The following is an 18,980-nucleotide window of genomic DNA, read 5'->3' as shown; positions in this document are numbered from 1 at the left end:
TTTCAGACAAATGGCTGTCCAGTCTCTTCTTTAAAACCCCCAATGATGGAGCACCCACTTCTGGTGGCAAGCTGTTCCACTGGTTTGGAGGTCAGTTTATCAGAAAAGGGGGATAAACAGCTTTTCTTTAGAAAAGAAGATTTTGGTTATTGTCTTGACAGATGTGTCTGCCCAAGTCCGTGACTGGTGAAAGGTTGAGGTTCTTTTGACCCCTTCAAGGCTGGTCCATCATTTTTTTTTTGGGGGGGGGGAGCTAACCGGTAGTAAAGGTAAATAGAATCCACCCCTGATCTGGTGCCATTGGTGGATGCCCTTTCCTACATTGGGGGAGGTAGGCTTCGGACAGTCACACATGCCCTGGTCACTTCACACCTTGACGACTGCAATGTACTTTACATGGGTCTCCCCGTTCCCCTGAAAAGATGTGGAGACTCTAGAAAGAGTGCAGAGAAGAGCAACTAAGAGGATTAGGGGACTGGAGACTAAAACATAGGAAGAACGGTTGCAGGAACTGGGTATGTCTACTTTAATGAAGAGAAGGACTAGGGGAGACATGATAGCAGTCTTCCAATATCTCAGGGGCTGCCCCAAAGAAGAGGGAGTCAAACTATTCTCCAAAGCATCTGAGGGCAGGACAAGAAGCAATGGATTGGATTAGAAGACCTCCAAGGTTCCTTCCAACTCTATTCTATTCTATTCTATTCTATTCTATTCTATTCTATTCTATTCTATTCTATTCTATTCTGTTTTCTTCTATTCTAATTTCTTCTCTTCTATCCTATTCTATTTTCTTCTATTTTCTTCTATTCTCTTCTCTTCTCTTCTCTTCTCTTCTCTTCTCTTCTCTTCTCTTCTCTTCTTTCTTCTCTTCTTTTCTGAATCCTGTTCTGTCCTGTTCTGTCCTGTCCTGTCCTGTCCTATCCTATCCTTATTTTCTAGACCTCCCAGAAGCTTCACTTGGCCTAGGATGTGGCAGCTGAGCTGCAACCATGGCATACCCACCTCTGCTTCGCAAGATGCATTGTATGATTCAAGGTGTTGGTCATTACCTATGAAGACCTACATACTTTGAATCTAGGTCACAAGTATCTATTAACTTCGAACGATTGCTAAGCTGCCAGTCATAAGTTGAGGACTAGAATTACATTACATTATATTCAAAAGAAGGACTAGGGATGACGTGATAGCAATGTTCCAGTATCTCAGAGGCTGCCCCAAAGAAGACGGGGGTCAAGCTATTCTCCAAAGCACCCGAAGGCAGGACAAGAAGCAATGGGTGAAAACTAATCAAGGAGAGAAGCAACCTGGAACTAAGGAGAAACTTCCTAACAGTGAGAAGATATAACCAGTGGAACAGCTTGCCACCAGAAGTTGTGGGTGCTCCATCACTGGTGGTCTTTAAGAAGCGACTGGACAGCCATTTGTCTGGAATGGCTATCCAGGAGCTTGTCCTCTCCTCCTCTCCTCTCCTCTCCTCTCCTCTCCTCTCCTCTCCTCTCCTCTCCTCCCCTATCCCATTCCCATTCCTATCCTATCATTATTTTCTTCAATCAGAATTACTAGAATTGCAACTATGCTGGACTTACATATACCCCAGCAATGGTTACTTACCCTAACAGAATGACAGAGTTAGAAGGGGTCCTTGGAGGTCTTCTAGTCCAACCCCCAGCTCAGGCAGAAGACACCATTTCAGACAAATGGGTTCCATGCCCCTCCCCCAAAATGCCCCATTTTTTCCCAGTACCTTCAAGGCTGAAGATCCGATCTCCTAAGGAGTCCACAATATCGTTGAGGGCCGCCTCATCCGTCACATTGAAGAAGTACTTTTCATCGGGGTCACTGGCGATGTATTTAATTTCGTTGATGAATGAGTTGGGGTCTTTCTTCCGGCGGATGTAGTGGCCCAAAACCTGGGTGATGGTGGTGAATAGAGACATCATTTCAGGACTTCTGATGGCAAAACACCATGACACCAGAAGGCAAGGCAAGAAACAACGGATGGAAACTCATCAAGGAGAGAAGCAACCTGGAATTAAGGAGAAACCTCCTAACAGTGAGAAGATATAACCAGTGGAACAGCTTGCCACCAGAAGTTGTGGGTGCTCCATCACTGGTGGTCTTTAAGAAGAGATTGGACAGCTATTTGTCTGGAATGGTATAGGGTCTCCTGCTTGAGCAGGGGTTGGACTAGAAGACCTCAAAGGTCCCTTCCAGCTCTATTCTGATTAATTGATTGATTGATTGATTGATTGAAGCTGCCCAAGAGAAGCCAGGCACATGGGCCAGAAGCACCCAAGAAAAACAAGCCATAGTTACTATGATTTTTTTCCCAAAGGATACGACCAGCGTATTTCCCCAAGCACCCAGATGCTCTCAGGATCAGTCAAGGATGCCTCACAGATAAGCAAATCAAAGGGATGGATGACCAATTCATCTTGATTGATTGAGAGGGAAGCACGATTATTGAGTTATGTGCCCAGCTGAGTGGCAGAACAGAGCTAATCCTGGTCAAACAAGCTAACAAGGATTGGGCCTGCTCAGTCCTCAAAAGTTCACCAGGAAATCCAGGTTGGTAGGTTGGAGTGCGAAATAAATAAGGACACCCACTGTTGTGACCTAGGCCTAAGTAAGTAGTAGGAAAATCAGTCCGTGAAAAAACAAACAAACGTTATTCGAACAGCTGAGAATGACTTCATTCCCAGCATCGTTCAACTAAATTAAAGCAAATTCCTCCCAACACGAATTCCTCAGTCCTATCGCAAACCTTGGTCCAATTAGGCAAACTGCCAAAGGCCTTTCTTGGCAAACGTTCAAAAATCCCAGATACAAAAATAAATGCAAGACGTAGACGAAGAAGACGACGAAGCTACCAACGTTGTTTTCCGGCAAAGCCCAAACACCGTTGCTGGTCTGTTTTAAGCCTTATGGGCCAATCATCTCTTGGCCCTACTCCCGAGTCGTCCTCTTTGCTTGAGCTGCTCTTGCCATCTGGCAGCTCTTCTCATGCGTGCAGTAGGAACAGGCTCCTCCTGTTCCTCTGCCTCACTCCTATCAGGCTCTGGAGCCTCCGGAGTCCGCACCTCACTCCCCGATGGCCCTGGCCCCATCTCTGCCTCCGACGCAGAGCCCTCATCCGGGCCTTCCCCAGCCTCCAGGACTGGCCCGTGTTCTTCCCTAGCCTCCTCGTTGTCCAACTCTGCTGCCAGCTCTGCAGGCTGCTGGCCGACCACAACACCCCCACCATCACCCCAAAATCTGATTTATTCTTATGTAACCCCGGCTCAAGTTGGAACCCCGAATTATTCTTCTGACAATGCTTTTTCTTTTTCTTTTTAATTTTTAAAAATGCTAACTAAACACTTTCTGCATGATGCGTTCTTCCGGATCCAAGATACCTGATGTTGAAGTTATGTTAACCAAAGAAAGTGGTGCTCAAACGTCTGGCTAGAATAAACACAATTTAATTTAAAACTATATTGGAACTCTCTCCCCCTTGCTCATGTACAGAGAGACACCCAAAGCCTGTGTGTTCGTCCAGGGGTGGGATTCAAAAATTTTAGAAACCGTTTCTCTGCCCAGTTGTTGGGTAGGTGTGGCCATGGCGGGTTGGCCTACTCGGCCTCCTGCACCACGGCAGGGGGGGGGGCATTTTCACCCTCCCCAAGCTCCAGAGGCTTTTTTCGAGCCTCCGGGAGGGCGAAAATGGCCTCCCCGAAGCTCCGTAGGCCCTCCGGAGGCTGGAAACAGGCCTGTCTCTGGCCTTCTGGAACTTCCAGGAGGCCCATTTTTCCTCCTCCCAGAGCCTTCGTGTGGGCGCTGCACTTACCTGGCATCCAAAAGAGGCCGTGTGGAGACTCCTGGGAGGGATGGGGCGGGGCGAGTGGGGCCACCCAGTCCTTGCAATTACCAGTTCAGCGAACCAGATGTAAAGTTAGCATCTGGTTTGCCTGAATCAGTCAGAACCGGCTGAATCCCACCCCTGTGTTTCGTCCCTCCATCTGCTGACACACTTACCGCGATGGCGTAACGCGTCACGTTCCGTTCCTCGCACTCTTCCAGAGCGTCTTTAAGTTCCTCCCCATCGTGGGACTCCCCATCGGTGAGCACGATCATCAGCTTGGTAGCGCCTTCTCTGCCGCCTCTTTCCGGACTGAAGGCCTCCGTGCTGCGGGTACAAGCCAGAAAGAAACCACGACTTTGGGGAAACGTTCTTCTCCCTGACAAAGCCATGCCCTGATCCTGGCTTAGAGCTTAGATCTCATAAAGCCACAGATCTGGTTTACCGAATGTAACGAGTTGCCTTGGTAAAATTTGGACAATGTTGGTTGCATTGAAATTACGCTGGTGTGAGAAAGCTTTATTCCAATTTGTTCCCTGTTAATCAATCAAAGTATGAGCTTCTTGTAGCAAAGGAGAGGAAATCTCAGGTGGAAACTACGGTATATTTCAAACTATAAGATGCACCAGACCATAAGACGCACATTAGCTTTAGAGGAGGAAAACAAAACAAAACAAAAATCGGCGATCAGCAGCGGTGGCAGACGGCGGCGGCCTTTGGCAGCAATAGCAACGCCCGCCACCTAGAACAGCTGATCAATGGTATTCCACGAGGCCGATCCAACTGCCAATCAGCTGCTTGGCAGTGAAGGTTCTAGTGTTGCCCAGCGGCAGCGGCAGTGACAGGCTGCCGCCGCACCAAATGCCCGCCGCAATATTCACTCTATGACGCACAGACATTTCCACCCACTTTTTTTGGGTGGGGGGAAAGTGCTTCTTATAGTGCGAAAAATACAGTACCTTCATGCATGCATGTAATTTCACAATTTTGAATCTTTGTACAAACTTATCTTTCAAAAATTGCACTTCTGCACATTTGATAATGCAGTTTCAAATTTTTATTTTATTTATTTATTTGATTTGATTTGATTTGTATGCCTGAGTCCATAGGACTCAGGACAGCTCACAACAATTAAAATCAACCAGATAAAAACATTAAACGTCTATTAAAATTCATTAAAATACTCAAACCCCATCAGTCCAGGCTAGGCGATTTAAACAGCCATGTCTTTAGTTCGTGGTGGAAAGTGCAAAGGTCAGGGGCCAACCGGAGCCCCAGGGGGAGTTGGTTCCAAAGGGTGAGCACGGCCACAGAGAAAGCTTTACCTCTGGGGGCCGCCAGCCGACATTGTCTAGCCGACGGCACCCTGAGAACGCACCGGGCGATGGGAAGCTGTTGCTGGTTGCAGATGGTCCGACAAATAGCTCGCTCTACCTATCTATCTATCTATCTATCTATCTATCTATCTATCTATCTACCTACCTACCTACCTACCTACTTACCTACCCTGTTTCCCCAAAAATAAGGCATCTCCTGATAATAAGCCTAATCAGGCTTTTGATGGCATGTGCTAAAATAAACCTCCCCCCGAAAATAAGCCCTCTCCGAAAATATTTAAACGCAGAGCTGGAAATCAGGTAAGACAGCAAGAGGAGTCCCATCTTGCTCCACGCGCCCCAAAATAAAACCTCCCCGATAATAAGGCCAAGCACTTATTTTGGGGTTCAAAAAAATATAAGACAGGGTCTTATTTTTGGGAAAACACAGTATCTAAGCTATCCGTCCATCCATCCATCCATCCATCCATCCATCCATCCATCCATCCATCTATCTATCTATCTATCTATCTAATTAACTGCCCATCTTCCTCACAGAGGGGCTATATAGTATGAAAAGGTCTATGGTCAACATTAATGAAGGAAGGAAGAACTAAGTTTTATATTGGAAAATTGCTTGTGGAAGCCTTGTATATTGGGCAAAATCCAAGAAGCTTCTTGGAGGAGAAGCGAAACGTCTTCAAAGAAAAACCAGAAAGTCCAGTTGCCTCTTGAAAAAAAGCACCTTTGGGACAACCATGACCTGGATGACAGAGAATCTCCATAGACATTCCCACCTTCCCTTTCACCTCCCACCACCTACCAGGCCTTATGGATGGCAGAAGCCGTCCGAGTTTCGAGTCCTTCCTGCCGGCTGATATTTTGGGCAGCTTCAATGACTTCCTCTGCGGTCTTGTAATCCTTCAGGGTCCATTCATGAACCGCAACTTCACTGTACTGTAAGACTCCAACCTATGAGGCCAAGAGGACAAGGCCAGGGGTGAAATCCAGCAGGTTCTGACAGGTTCTGTAGAACTGGTAGTGGAAATTTTGAGTAGTTCGGAGAACCGGTAAATACCACCTCTGGCTGGCCCCAGAGTGGGGTGGGAATGGGGATTTTGTAGTATCCTTCCCCTGGAGTGGGGTGGGAATGGGGATTTTGCAATATCCTTCCCCTGTAGTGGGGTGGGAATGGGGATTTTGCAGTATCCTTCCCCCTGGAGTTGGGTGGAAATGGAGATTTTACAGTATCCTTCCCTTGGAGTGGGGTGGGAATGGGGATTTTGCAATATCCTTCCACCTGGAGTGGGGTGGAAATGGAGATTTTACAGTATCCTTCCTCTGGATTGGGGTGGAAATGGATTTTTTACAGTATCCTTCCCCTGGAGTGAGGAGGGAATGGGGATTTTGCAGTATCCTTCTCCTGCTACGCCCACCAAGCCACACCACGCCCACCAAGCCATGCCCACAGAGCCAGTAGTAAAAAAAATTGAATTCCACCACTGAGAAGGACCCCTCTTGAGTCTTTGGAAGAGGGAGGGGGGAAAGTTCATGAGGCTTCGATCCCATAAAGGCAGCTTGGTCTATGCTACCTTCTCCAACGTCCCTTTTCCAGAGATGACGATGTGGGCTCATGTCCCACTGATTTTAAACAGGGGTGAAATTTAAAAATTTCCCCTACCGCTTCTGTGGGCGTGGCTTGTTGGGGGAAGGTCAGGTGACTGAGTGGGCGTGGCCAACTCGACATCACTCACATCGAGGGGCTCCTCACCGGCCCCTCTCCTCCCAGCCACTCCTTGTCACGAACGGCAGGAAAATGGGGAGGGGAATATTCCTACTTACCATCCTTCCCTCAGTCTGTGCTGAGATTGAGAAATGAATGACAGGCAGGAAAATCCCCTTTCCCATTTTCCTGCCTTTCACGAAAACGGCTCCATTCCAGCTGCTCTCCCCCCACGTCCCCCTCCCTCCTTAAAAGGGACAGGCTGCAGCAGCTCCGTTCTGAATGGAGGGAGAAAAGTTAGCATTCTCCCTGCTGCATTTAACATTGAATTCTGTGGCAGAGAGAATGCTAACTTTTCTCCCTCCATTCACAATGGAGCTGCTGCTCCCTTTATGGTTCCCTCCTGGCCCCCTTCCTCCTGGGACTACCTTAAAGAGACAGGCTGCAGCAGATTTGTTCTAAATGGAGGGAGAAAAGTTAGCATTCTCTCTGCTACATTTAACATTGAATTCTGTGGGATATTGAGCAGCCGGAAGAGGTGAGCGACGACCGGCCGGGCATGGGTGGGGCCAAGGAGGGGTAATTACTACCGGTTCGGCGAACTGATGCCCATAATCCCTAGCGGTTCGCCCGAACCGGTCCGAACCGGTAGGATTTCACCCCCGATTTTAAACCTTAAAAGAACCACAACAAACAACGAAAAAAGCAAAATCTGGACTTTGATATGGCCCAAGGGCTAATCAATCAATCAATCAATAAAGATTGAGATTGAAATAGCAAGCAAAACTCACCTGGATCTGCTCTGGGTCAATGAAAAATTTGCTGAGAATGTTGCTCAGGAAATTCTGCACTTCGTACCATGGGTAAATGCTGTTGGAGCCATCCAGGACAATCACGATGTCCATGTAGGTTGAACATCCTGCGCGAAGGTCAGAGAACAAAGGGGCAAAGGTCAGGCCGTGGCAAAGAAGGAATTCCCAAGAGTACAGGTAGTCCTCGACTTACAACAGTTCGTTTAGTGACCGTTTGGAGTTACAACGGCCCTGAAAAAAAGTGATGTCACCGTTTTTCATACTTATGACCATCGTAGCATCCCCATGGTCACGTGATTTACGGTACATTCGAATGCTTGGCCTCCGACTCATATTTATGACGGTCGCAGTGTCCTGAGATCCTCTTTTGCGACCTTCGGACAAGCAAAGTCAACAGGGAAGCCAGATTCACTTAACAACCATGTGTTATTCATTTAACAACGGCAGTGATTTGCTTAACAAATGTGTCGAGAAAAGTCGTAAAATGGGATAAAACTCGCTTAACAAATTTCTCACTTAACAACATAAATGTTGGGTTCAATTGTGCTTGTAAGTCGAGGACTATCTGCATATGCAACAAAGTCCCTAAGCTTTCAATCCTAAACAACATTTGGCTATCCCTCCTCTCTTCCCCAGCACATCACCCAAATTAGGAAATCAATATTTAATATTTATTAGATTTATATCTCGCCTTTCTTTGGGAAGCTGAAGATGGCCCATACAATAACAGCCTTGGTGGCGCAGCAGACTAAAGTGCTGTTAAAGTAGCACTTAAGTGCTAGCTGCCTGCAATTACTGCGAGTTCAAATCTCACCAGGCTCAAGGTTGACTCAGCCTTCCATCCTTCTGAGGTAGGTAAAATGAGGACCCGGATTGTGGGGGCAATAAGATGACTTTGTATAAAAAAGAACAACGCTTGGGGGGGGGGGTGCCGAAAGCCCTACTAAGCAGGTATATACAAAAGTATGAAGGCCGTTGCTTAACGCATTGTAAGCCACCCTGAGTCTCCGGAGAAGGGCGGCATATAAATCAAACCAATAAATAAATAAATACTCCTACTGCTATTTGTTTCTCTGAACTTCTTGAGATGGACTGGTCCAAAGCCTACCGTTGGACATCCCATCGTTGAGGAGGGTTTTTTGTGTGACACGCAAGCTGCCATCTCAAATCCAGACAACCAATTTGGAATATCTCTGCCCGAAAGAGGCTTGTTGAATACCGCATGGCCTTTATGCCAGCCTTCCCCTCTGCTGGTGCTGTTTGAAAGTGGGGGGATTATGACTCACTTCAGCCCCAGACAATGCTGGTTGGGGCTAATAAAAATTGTCGTCCTTATATTTGTCCTTGCGTAGATCTTTCAGCGTGTCCACTGATGTTGTAAGAAGAATGTTCTGTTTGAAATTCATCATCTTTTAATGACCCCATAATAATCCCTTGCGGGGTGGAGTCTGGGCAACTGAATGGAGTTGAGTGTTTACTGGCCAGATGCCCTTCCTGTCACCAATGCGGAGTTATACTCATCGTGCCCAGAGAGAGAAATATCTGCCTCTACCTAAGTGTTGTGGCCTGCCAACGGCCAGCAGAGCTGGCAGCAGATTCAGACAGTGAGGAGGTTGGGGAGGAATGTGGGCCAGTCCTGGAGTCTGGGGAAGGCTCGGACAATGGCTCTGAGTTGGAAGCAGAGAGGGGGCCAAGGCCATCTGGTAGTTCTTTGCTGCCTCCCGAGTCTCCGGAGTCAGACATCAGTGAGGCAGAACAGTGGGAGCCTGTTCCCAGTGTGCGCATGCGCAGAGCTGCCAGGAAACAGGAACGATTAAGGAAACAGGGTCGACTCAGGAGTAAGGCTTGGAGATGATTTGGCCCCTCCCATAAGACATAAAAAAGAAGCGAACAAGACGTGAGCTTTTGCAGGAAGCAAAATTAGTTCATCTGGCCGATTCAAGATTTGAAAATTCTGTTTGTGACTCTGTGCCAAGTTTGGCCTTGCCCTGCGTCTGGAAATTAGCTCTCTGACAGCGTTCCAAGGGAGATAAGGTGGGTGTTGATAAACCTTCCTCTGAAAGACTCTTTATCAAGCCTTGCGGACTGTAAATGAAAGTACTTTACAGCCGTATGAATTAAAGAGGTTTGCCGGGACTAAGTTTGTGCTGTTTAATTTCTAAGGAAGTCTACGTCAGAACAGTAGGATCAAACTCACAGCCTCCTGATTGTGAGGCGAGAGCTCCACCTCTAGGCCACCGCACCACTCAGTGTTGTTTGAAATTGGTGGGTGCAAAACGGATTGGTTAGATCTCTCTTCCATGTTTGTTCCACAGCAAGGAGGTATTGCTGGGGGGAGGAAGCAAATCCTGTTGGAAACAATCCCAGCAATTCTGATATATGTAGTCCATCACTGGCCATTTCCAGGAGAGTCATGGACATGTGAGGCTTTCTAAAACCCCAGGATGTGTTTCTCACCACTTAGTCAGCCCTCCTGTGGAACGAATGATGGGCCTGACTCAGAGGAAGCCAGAGCTGACTGCACTTAGAATCAGCCGTGAGTGATGGGAGGTCCTACCCACCAGCCTGGCTGGCTGAAAGTCACTTTGATGAAAGACAAAAGGTTATCAAGCTTCATTTCTACTTGGAAACCAGAGGTGGTATTCCTCACTGGTTCGCACCGGTTCACGCGAACCGTTGGCAGAAATTTGGCCAAGGTCGCTGAACCGGTAGCAATGGCCGCTGGCCACGCTCCCGAACTGGTCCCCTGGTCACCACTCGCTTGCCCCGCTTGCCATGTTGATCGCCACCATGTTCTTATGCATGCGTATCCCATTGCCTTGCAAGCCCAATGAGATGTGCATGCGCGAAAAACAAGGCGGCAACGGCGGCAGCTTTTTCAGCGGCATGCAGGAGCTTCTTTGCCAACCACTTTCCAGGAGTGTCAGCTGGCTGGGGGCCACTGAAAACTCTGGTCAGCTTGCCTTCCGGACTCTGAACTAGCCGCCGCGGAAGGTAAGCAGCCCAATCAAAGAGGCGGTGGTGGGGGAGGAAGTGGGGCTAGGGCCAGGGCCGCTAAAGGAGGGGAAACATGAGCGACTGGCAAAGGGAGGGCTGGGGTAGGTAGGTGGAAATTCCCAAAATTTTCCTACCTTTTCCTGTGGGTGTGGCTAGGTGGGTGGGGGTCATGTGACTGAATGGGTGTGGGCGTGAGTGATGTCAAGTTGGCCACGCCCACTCAGTCACATCCCCCTCACCTAGCCATGCCCATTGAACCGGTAGCAAAAAATTTTGAAACCCACCACTATTGGGCTTCTCACAATACCAATGAATTTTTGAATTTAGGACTTCGCAATTAGATTTGTTACGATTTTAGAACTTTATTATAGGTAGCCCTCAACTTATAACCATTCATTGAGTGACTGTTCAAAGTTACAACGGCACTGAAAAGAAATGTTGGGCTCAATTGTGGTCGTAAGTCGAGGACTACCTGTAACTTTTTAAAAGTCCTTTGGAAGCTCAGATTTGGGCAAAACCTGGATTGCTCCACCCAAAAAGTGAGGATAAATCTGTGCTGGGCTTTACAATCACCCAAGGAATGTGCCAAGGCTCTGGTTTTCCCAGTTGCAATGGATGGCTGTGAAAGTTGGACCATAAGGAAGGCTGAGAAGGCCAAAGAATGGAGGCCTTTGAACTCTGGTGCTGGAGAAGATTCCTGCGAGTCCCTTGGACTGCAAGGCCATCCAACCGGTCAGTCCTAGAGGAGGTCAACCCTGGCTGCTCTTTAGAAGGCCAGATCCTGAAGAGGAAACTCAAATCCTTTGGCCACCTAAGGAGAAGGAAGGACTCCCTGGAGAAGAGCCCAATGCTGGGAACGATGGAGGGCAAAAGAAGACGAAGGGGATGGCAGAGAAGGAGGTGGCTGGATGGAGTCATGGAAGCAGTCGGAGTGAGCTTAAATGGACTCCAGAGGATGGTAGAGGACAGGAAGGCCTGGAGGAACGTTGTCCATGGGGTCGCAATGGGTCGGGCATGACTTCGCAACTAACAACAACAAAGGAACGTGTCCACACATTTCACGGAGCATTACTGTTTTATAGCACACCACGGAGGACCCTGTAGAATCAGTCAGGGGGGTCTTCCAAAGTTAAATAGTTTAGAAATCCAAGGAACAAAAGCCAAACTTACTCTGAGCCGTTGGGGCGAGGTTTTCCATCAGCCGGAAGTCCTTGTCCAAGCTGGTACACATCCCTATGCTATATAGGGATGTGCCACATTCCTGGGACCAGAGGGGAGCGCAGGCCTGCCAGAAAGAAAGCAGATCTCCATGGAAACCTGTAGTGCTGTGATGGCGAACCTGTGGCACGGGTGCCAGAGGTGGCATGCAGAGCCCTCTCTGTGGGCACACGCACCATCGCCAGCTGCTCGTCTGGTTTCCGGCACACACATGCATGCCCATCAGCTGGTCTTCGCACACACCGGAGTGCTGGAAACCCGAAAATAAGCTGGCCGGTGCACATGCGCGTGCTTGCTACTTGGTCTTTGGGTTTCCAGCACGCGCATATAAACTTTCCAGGGTTTTTTTCTTTTAAAAGCCTTTGACGATCCCAGCTGAGCCGCGCGATCATCAGAGGCTTTTTTTTTACTTTTAAAAGCATTTTTTCTACAACCTCTTCCGCCAAGAAAAATGCTTTTAAAAGTAAAAAAAAAAGCCTCTGATGATTAGCTGGGCATGGGGGGAGGAGGGGCAGGGATTTTTGCTACTGGTTCTCCGAACCACCCGCCTCCATCGCTACCGGATCAGGTGGTCCGGTCCAAACCGGGAGCATTTCAACCCTGCTTTGTATCTATTATTTGCTCATGTGTTGTTGTGGTTGAAGCTGAAGTAGTCATTGACAGGAAGGACGTTGTGGCAGATAATTTTATGTCCTACGCTTAGGTCAGACTGAAGGCGGCATAGTTCTAAGTTGTATTCAGTCTGTTGTGTGAACGCAGCCTTAAAATCATCAGTAGAAAAGTTGGGGAGAGGGAGGACTTATGGGGGAAAACATTTAGGAATGAAGGAGCAAAAGGCCTCTTGGCCAGGGCTGCCCCAACACTAGCCATGGATCCGATGAGCCAACATCCTGTTTTCCAAATCTGAGCCAGCTACTCTGGAATGCCACCAAAATGAAACTGGAGAAATGAAACTTTTCACGCTCCTGGGCAATCCATTAAAGGCGAGCAGGGCCAGAAAAGCAACTGAGGAAAGGCTTTGGAATTCTGCTGCATTTACAGAGGAATCCTGTTTGCTCCTTCTCTGGGCCCAATTCAGCAGTTCATTGTTCTTTTTTTTTTTTTTTTTTAATTTGATTTATATGCTGCCCTTCTCCGGAGACTCAGGGCGGCTTACAATGCGTTAAGCAATAGCCTTCCTACTTTTGTATATTTATACAAAGTCAGCTTATTTGTTCATTATTTTATTTATTCAATCAATCCATCCATCAATCAGAATAGAGTTGGAAGGGACCTTGGAGGTCTTCTAGTCCAACCCCCTGCTCAACCAGGAGATCCTCTTACATTCCGGACCAATGGCTATCCAATCTCTTCTTAAAAACCTCCAGTGATGGAGCGCCCACAACTTCCGGTGGTAAGCTGTTCCACTGGTTAATTGTCCTCACTGTTAGGAAGTTTCTCCTTATTTCTAGGTTGAATCTTTCCTTGGTCAGTTTCCATCCATTATTCCTTTTCTGACCTTCGGTGCTTTGGAAAATCGCTTGACCCCCTTCCTCCTCTCTGGGGCAGCCCCTCAAATATCGGAAGATGCTATCATGTCTCCCCTCGTCCTTCTCTTCACTAGACTAGCCAAACCCAGTTTCTTCAACCATTCGTATGACCTTCAGAGTGCTAACCAGAAAACGGCAATGAATATAAATCCTTCCATTCTTCACCATTCAGTCAAAACTGAAGTAGCTTCTTGGATGAGAAGTGAAATGTCTTCAAGGGGGAAAAAAAAAGTCCAGTTATCTTTTGAAGAGCATCTTTGAGATATTCACATTGTTATTTGCTTTGGCATTTAGGACTAGGGGTGATATGATAGCAGTGTTCCAGTATCTCAGGGGCTGCCCCAAAGAAGAGGGAATCAAGCTCTTCTCCAAAGCACCTGAAGACAGGACAAGAATCAATGGGTGGAAACTAATCAAGGAGAGAAGCAACCTAGAACTAAGGAGAAATTTCCTGACAGTGAGGACAATTAACCAGTGGAACAGCTTGCCACTAGAAGTTGTGAAAGCTCCAACACTGGAGGTTTTTAAGAAGAGACTGGACAGCCACTTGTCTGGAATGGTAGAGGATGTCCTGCTTGAGCAGGGGGTTGGACTAGACCACCTTCCAACTCTGTTATTTCAGTCTAGATTTTTAGACGTCGTTTAGCTGAATAAACTCAGTTTATTGATTACTATGTGAGTAATCAATCAGTGAGAATACATGGGGCAAATATACATATGCACAAAATTGGGAAAATGGGAGTGTAGATACAGAGGAAATGGTAATAAAGAAAATATTAGAATGCACCGAAATGGACAGGTTAAGGATGGAAATTAAAGACAAAGGAGTATTATTTAATAGGGAACCTATGGTACAATTGGCTAGATAATAGATGCAATGGTTAGAAAATTAATGATGAAAGAGGATCAATAAGCTAGAAACAAATACAGATACAAAGCTATATAGAAGAATACAAGCAAGCAAGCAATATTATTACTAGACTGTAAAGGTAAAGGTTCACTTCGCACATATGTGCCAGTCGTTCCCGACTCTAGGGGGCAGTGCTCATCTCCGTTTCAAAGCCGAAGAGCCAGCGCTGTCCGAAGACGTCTCCGTGGTCACGTGGCCGGCATGACTCAACGCCAAAGGCGCACGGAACGCTGTTACCTTCCCACCAAAGGGGGTCCCTATTTTTCTACTTGCATTTTTTACCTGCTTTCGAACTGCTAGGTTGGCAGAAGCTGGGACAAGTCACGGGACCTCACCCCATTACACGGCACTAGGGATTCGAACCACTGAACTGCCGACCTTTCGATCGACAAGCTCAGCGTCTTAGCCACTGAGCCACCACGTCCCTGCAATTACTAGACTGCACATCATGTAAATCAAAAAATATATAGAGAGAGAATTAGCTTATAACCATGGAAACAATAGATATAAGTATGTTGTATAATATCAAGTTTCTTTTTTCCCCCCTACGGACTATACTGTATGAATAATAGAAAAATGGTAGTAATTAGGATGTATAACATTGTGTATATTTAAAAAGGTGCTGAGACAACCAGTATACCACTGTTGCAAAACTGAAATTGTGATGTAAAATTATATATGTGTGTGTGTGTGTGTGTGTGTGTGTGTGTGTGTGTGTGTGTATGTGTATGTATATGTATATATATATATATATATATATATATATATATATATATATATATATATATATATATATATATATATGTAGGTCTTTGGTTATTCGGGTCTTCTCCCACGTAAAATTGGAAGTGTCTTGGCGACGTTTTGACGACACTTCCAATTTTACGTGGGAGAAGACCCGAATAACCAAAGACCTACATACAAACACCGGCAAATGCCACCTCTGGCTGGCCCCAGAGCGGGGTGGGAATGGAGAGTTTGCAATATCCTCCCCCCAGGAGTGGGGAGGGAATGGAGAGTTTGCAATATCTTTCTCCCAGGAGTGGGGAGGGAATGGGGATTTTGCAATATCCTTCCCCTGCCACGCCCACCAAGCCATGCCCACAGAACCGGTAGTAAAAAAAAATTTGGATTTCACCACTGGCCCCCAACTCATCCTGTTCTGCTGTAGGCTGCTTCGTCCAGCAAGCTGGTGAAGCCTCACCATTTAATGGGTTGGCAACTGAAATGACTGCAGCAGAGTTAGCTTTTTATAGCTCTTGTTCTTTCTTTTCTTTTTTTAAATATGCGGTTGGGTATGTGCTTTATTTAAAAGAAAGAAAAACATACCACACGAGAGATACTTACCACAAACCCGTCGTCTTTGTTAGCTATCAGCGTCATCCCAAAATGCATGTTCTTTATTTGCCTGGAAACATTTCGGAGGCTCATGTCACCTAGTTGAGATTCAGAAGTGGGGAGAGGAGGAGGAAGGAAGGAGAAAAATGGAAAATGCAATCTTTGGATAATTGCGAAATGTGCACCTCTATCATGCTTTATCCTATATAATTACTGATGTGCTTCAACCTGTCTGTTTTTAGCCCCCTCAGCCTAACTGCTTCACTCCATGAATTTGATTCCTTTTAGTTTTGTTCACTACACTATAAAAAAGATGTGGAGACTCTAGAAAGAGTGCAGAGAAGAGCAACCAGGATGATGAGGGGACTGGAGACTAAAACATACGATGGACGGTTGCAGGAACTGGGCCTGGCTAGTCTAGTGAAGAGAAGGACCAGGGGAGACAGGAGAGCATCTTCCAATATTTGAGGGGCTGCCCCAGAGAGGAGGAAGGGGGCCAATCTATTTTCCAAAGCACCAGAAGGCCAGACAAGAAACAATGGATGGAAACTAATCAAGGAGAGAAGCAACCTGGAATTAAGGAGAAATTTTCTAACAATGAGAACAATTAGCCAGTGGAACAGCTTGCCACCAGAAGTTGTAGGCGCTCCATCACTGGAGGTTTTTAAGAAGAGACTGGACAGCTGCCTGTCTGAAATGGTATATAGGGTCTCCTGCTTTAGCAGGGGGTTGGACTAAAAGACCTCTAAGGTCCCTTCCAACTCTGTTATTCCTATTCCTATTCCTATTCCACTCTGCTCTGCTCTGCTCCCCTCCCCTCCATTATTCTATTATTCTATTATTCTATTATTCTATTATTCTATTATTCTATTATTCTATTATTCTATTATTCTATTATTCTATTATTCTATTATTCTATTATTCTATTATTCTATTATTCTATTCTATTCTGGAAACTGATCAAGGAAAGATTCAAACTGGAAATAAGGAGGAATTTTCTGACAGTGAGAGCAATCAACCCATGGAACAGAAGTTGCCTTCGGAAGTTGTGGGAGCTTCATCTCTGGAAACTTCCAAGAAGAGACTGGACTGCCACCTCTCAGAAATGGTGTAGGGCAGAGGTCTTCAAGCTTGGCAGCTTTAAAACTTGTGGACTTCAACTCCCAGAATTCTCCAGCCAGCTGGAGACCCCTGGTGTAGGCTCTCCTGCTTGGGCGGGGGGTTGGACTAGATGACCTACAAGGTCCCTTCCAACTCTTATTCTGTATTCCGTAGTTGCAAAAAATAAAAAATGAAAGAGATTTCAAGGCACAAAGCCCTGGAAGGAGAGGGGGATGGGGTGGGTGGGCGGGGGATGATTGCAGTCTATGTGCAAAGGACCTGACAACTGTTGATCACAGCTATGAGTCAATAGGATGAGGCAGCTGCTAAAAAAAGCAAAGACATTTTTAGTTTAATTTCCAATTCCTGGGAAGAAAATAATTCCACGGTTTTCTGCCTTGGTCAAACCCCACCTCCACTTCTGGGCACCACATTTTAAAGAAGAAGCTGCACGAAGGCATAAAAAACAAACAAACCCTGATAACATGTTTGGGGAAAATGTCCTCAGTTTTGTCAGCACACCTCTGACTTCAGGCAGTGAGGGGATCTCCCTTATTAACTGATTAGATAAATATATTTTGGGGGACGCTTGGGGTGGCATTGGTGGGGCCACAAGGGCCCCTTTAAGTCCAAGGGTTCAAACTTCTCTCCTTCCCTTTTGGAGTGAGGAGGAAATTGCCCCTCTGTTGCAATTCACAGACATCTCCTTTTAGGCCTGGATCATCTGGACATCTGCTAAAATTTGGTTGTAAAATCGAAGACTTTCTATGGCCGTGATGGTGAACCTACGTCACGCGTGTCACAGGTGGCACGTGGAGCCATGTCGCCTGGCACGCCAGCTCAACTCCGGTGCGCATGGAGGCTGGGAACAGCAAAAAAGTCACTTCTTGTCCAACCAGAAGTTGGGAAATGGGCCGTATCGGGCCTCCGAGAAGATGGGGAAGGCTGTTTTTGCCCTCCCCAGATGCATAGAGAGGATCTGGAGCCAGGTGAGAAAGAAAAACAGGCCTACCGGGCCATCATGTGCTAGGAGCAGGGGGAAGGGGGGGTCGCATGCATGGGGCAGGGTGCATAGAATTATGGGTGTGAACATATATGCACGCGAATCTCCCCTGCTCCCCCCTTCCTGGCATGCAATGGCAAAAAGGTTAGCCATCACTGTTCTATGGTATGATTTGGCTCTTTGGGGTCTTTTGGGCAAATATGAGTGAAGAAAAGTAGAAAAAAGAAAAAAGAAAAAACGGCAGAGAAGGGACAAAAAGAAAGAAAGAAAGATAATAGCTGCTAAGCAGATGACAGTTTAGGTCCAGCCAGGATGGCCAGTGGTAAGAAATTCTGGGAAGGATAGTTTAACAATCTAAGGATTTAAAACAATTGGTCCTCTTTAATAATTTAAACAGTACAATTAAAAGACGAACAGTGGTACCACTGTTCGTCTTTTGATTGTACTGTTTAAATCTATGGATTGGACATTCCCTGATTGGACAACCATATGTCTGGTTGGACTAGATGACCTCTAAGGTCCCTTCCAACCTTGATACACACCTTGTTTTGCTTCCCAGAAGGGGCTCACATCTCCGCCCTAAAGGTGGGCAGAAAAATAATCACCCAGTGGTTTCTGGGCCCCAGGGGTGGGTTCTACTTAGCTTTACTACCAGTTCACAACGTGATTGTGCGCGATTGCTCGCTTCACTCACGCATGCTCCTTGCTTCTGCGCATGCGCAGATCGCTTCTGATGATGTCAGTGGGCGGAGCCTCCCGCCGGTTTTACTACCGGTTCTATAGAACCGGTCCGAACCGGGGGCAACCCACCATGCTCTGCCAAATAGAAAAGATTGGAACTGAGTAACAGAATAACACAGTTGGAAGGGACCTTGGAGGTCTTCTAGTCCAACCCCCCTCTGCTCAAGCAGATTGAAATTGTATAAGATTGCTGTCTAGTTTTTTCTTTTAAAAAAACCTCCAGTGTTGGAGCAGCCACAACTTCTGAATGTGGCAAGTTGTTCCACTGGTTAATTGTTCTCACTGTTAGGACATTTCTCCTTAGTTCTAGGTTGCTTCTCTCTTTGTTTAGTTTCCATCTATTGTTTCTTCCCTTGCCTTGATGCTTTGGAAAACAGACTGACCAGCCCCCTCTTCTTTGTGGCAGCCCCTCAAATATTGGAACCCTGCTATCATGTCATCCTTAATCCTTCTT

The 18,980-nt window shown here is 46.6% G+C and overlaps 1 protein-coding gene across 1 annotated transcript in view; it reads right to left on the bottom strand.

The window, feature by feature from the left end:
• The window catches only part of ITGA10 (integrin subunit alpha 10), a 65,464-nt gene that overhangs the window by 34,992 nt on the left and 11,492 nt on the right, over positions 1–18,980 (bottom strand). Inside the window, exons 4-9 of the mRNA XM_070951505.1 lie at positions 15,691–15,779; positions 11,857–11,971; positions 7,669–7,796; positions 5,978–6,126; positions 4,015–4,165; positions 1,745–1,910 (exon numbers count right to left, since the gene is read on the bottom strand). Of these exons, the coding sequence (XP_070807606.1) occupies positions 1,745–1,910; positions 4,015–4,165; positions 5,978–6,126; positions 7,669–7,796; positions 11,857–11,971; positions 15,691–15,779 (798 nt within the window). The remainder of the gene's footprint in view (positions 1–1,744; positions 1,911–4,014; positions 4,166–5,977; positions 6,127–7,668; positions 7,797–11,856; positions 11,972–15,690; positions 15,780–18,980) is intronic.

This window comes from Pituophis catenifer, unplaced genomic scaffold, assembly GCF_029215685.1.
Source record: "Pituophis catenifer annectens isolate HBS135680 unplaced genomic scaffold, rPitCat1.0.hap2 SCAF_10, whole genome shotgun sequence".
NCBI lineage: Eukaryota > Metazoa > Chordata > Lepidosauria > Squamata > Colubridae > Pituophis > Pituophis catenifer.
This window is presented reverse-complemented; position numbering and strand designations above follow the sequence as displayed.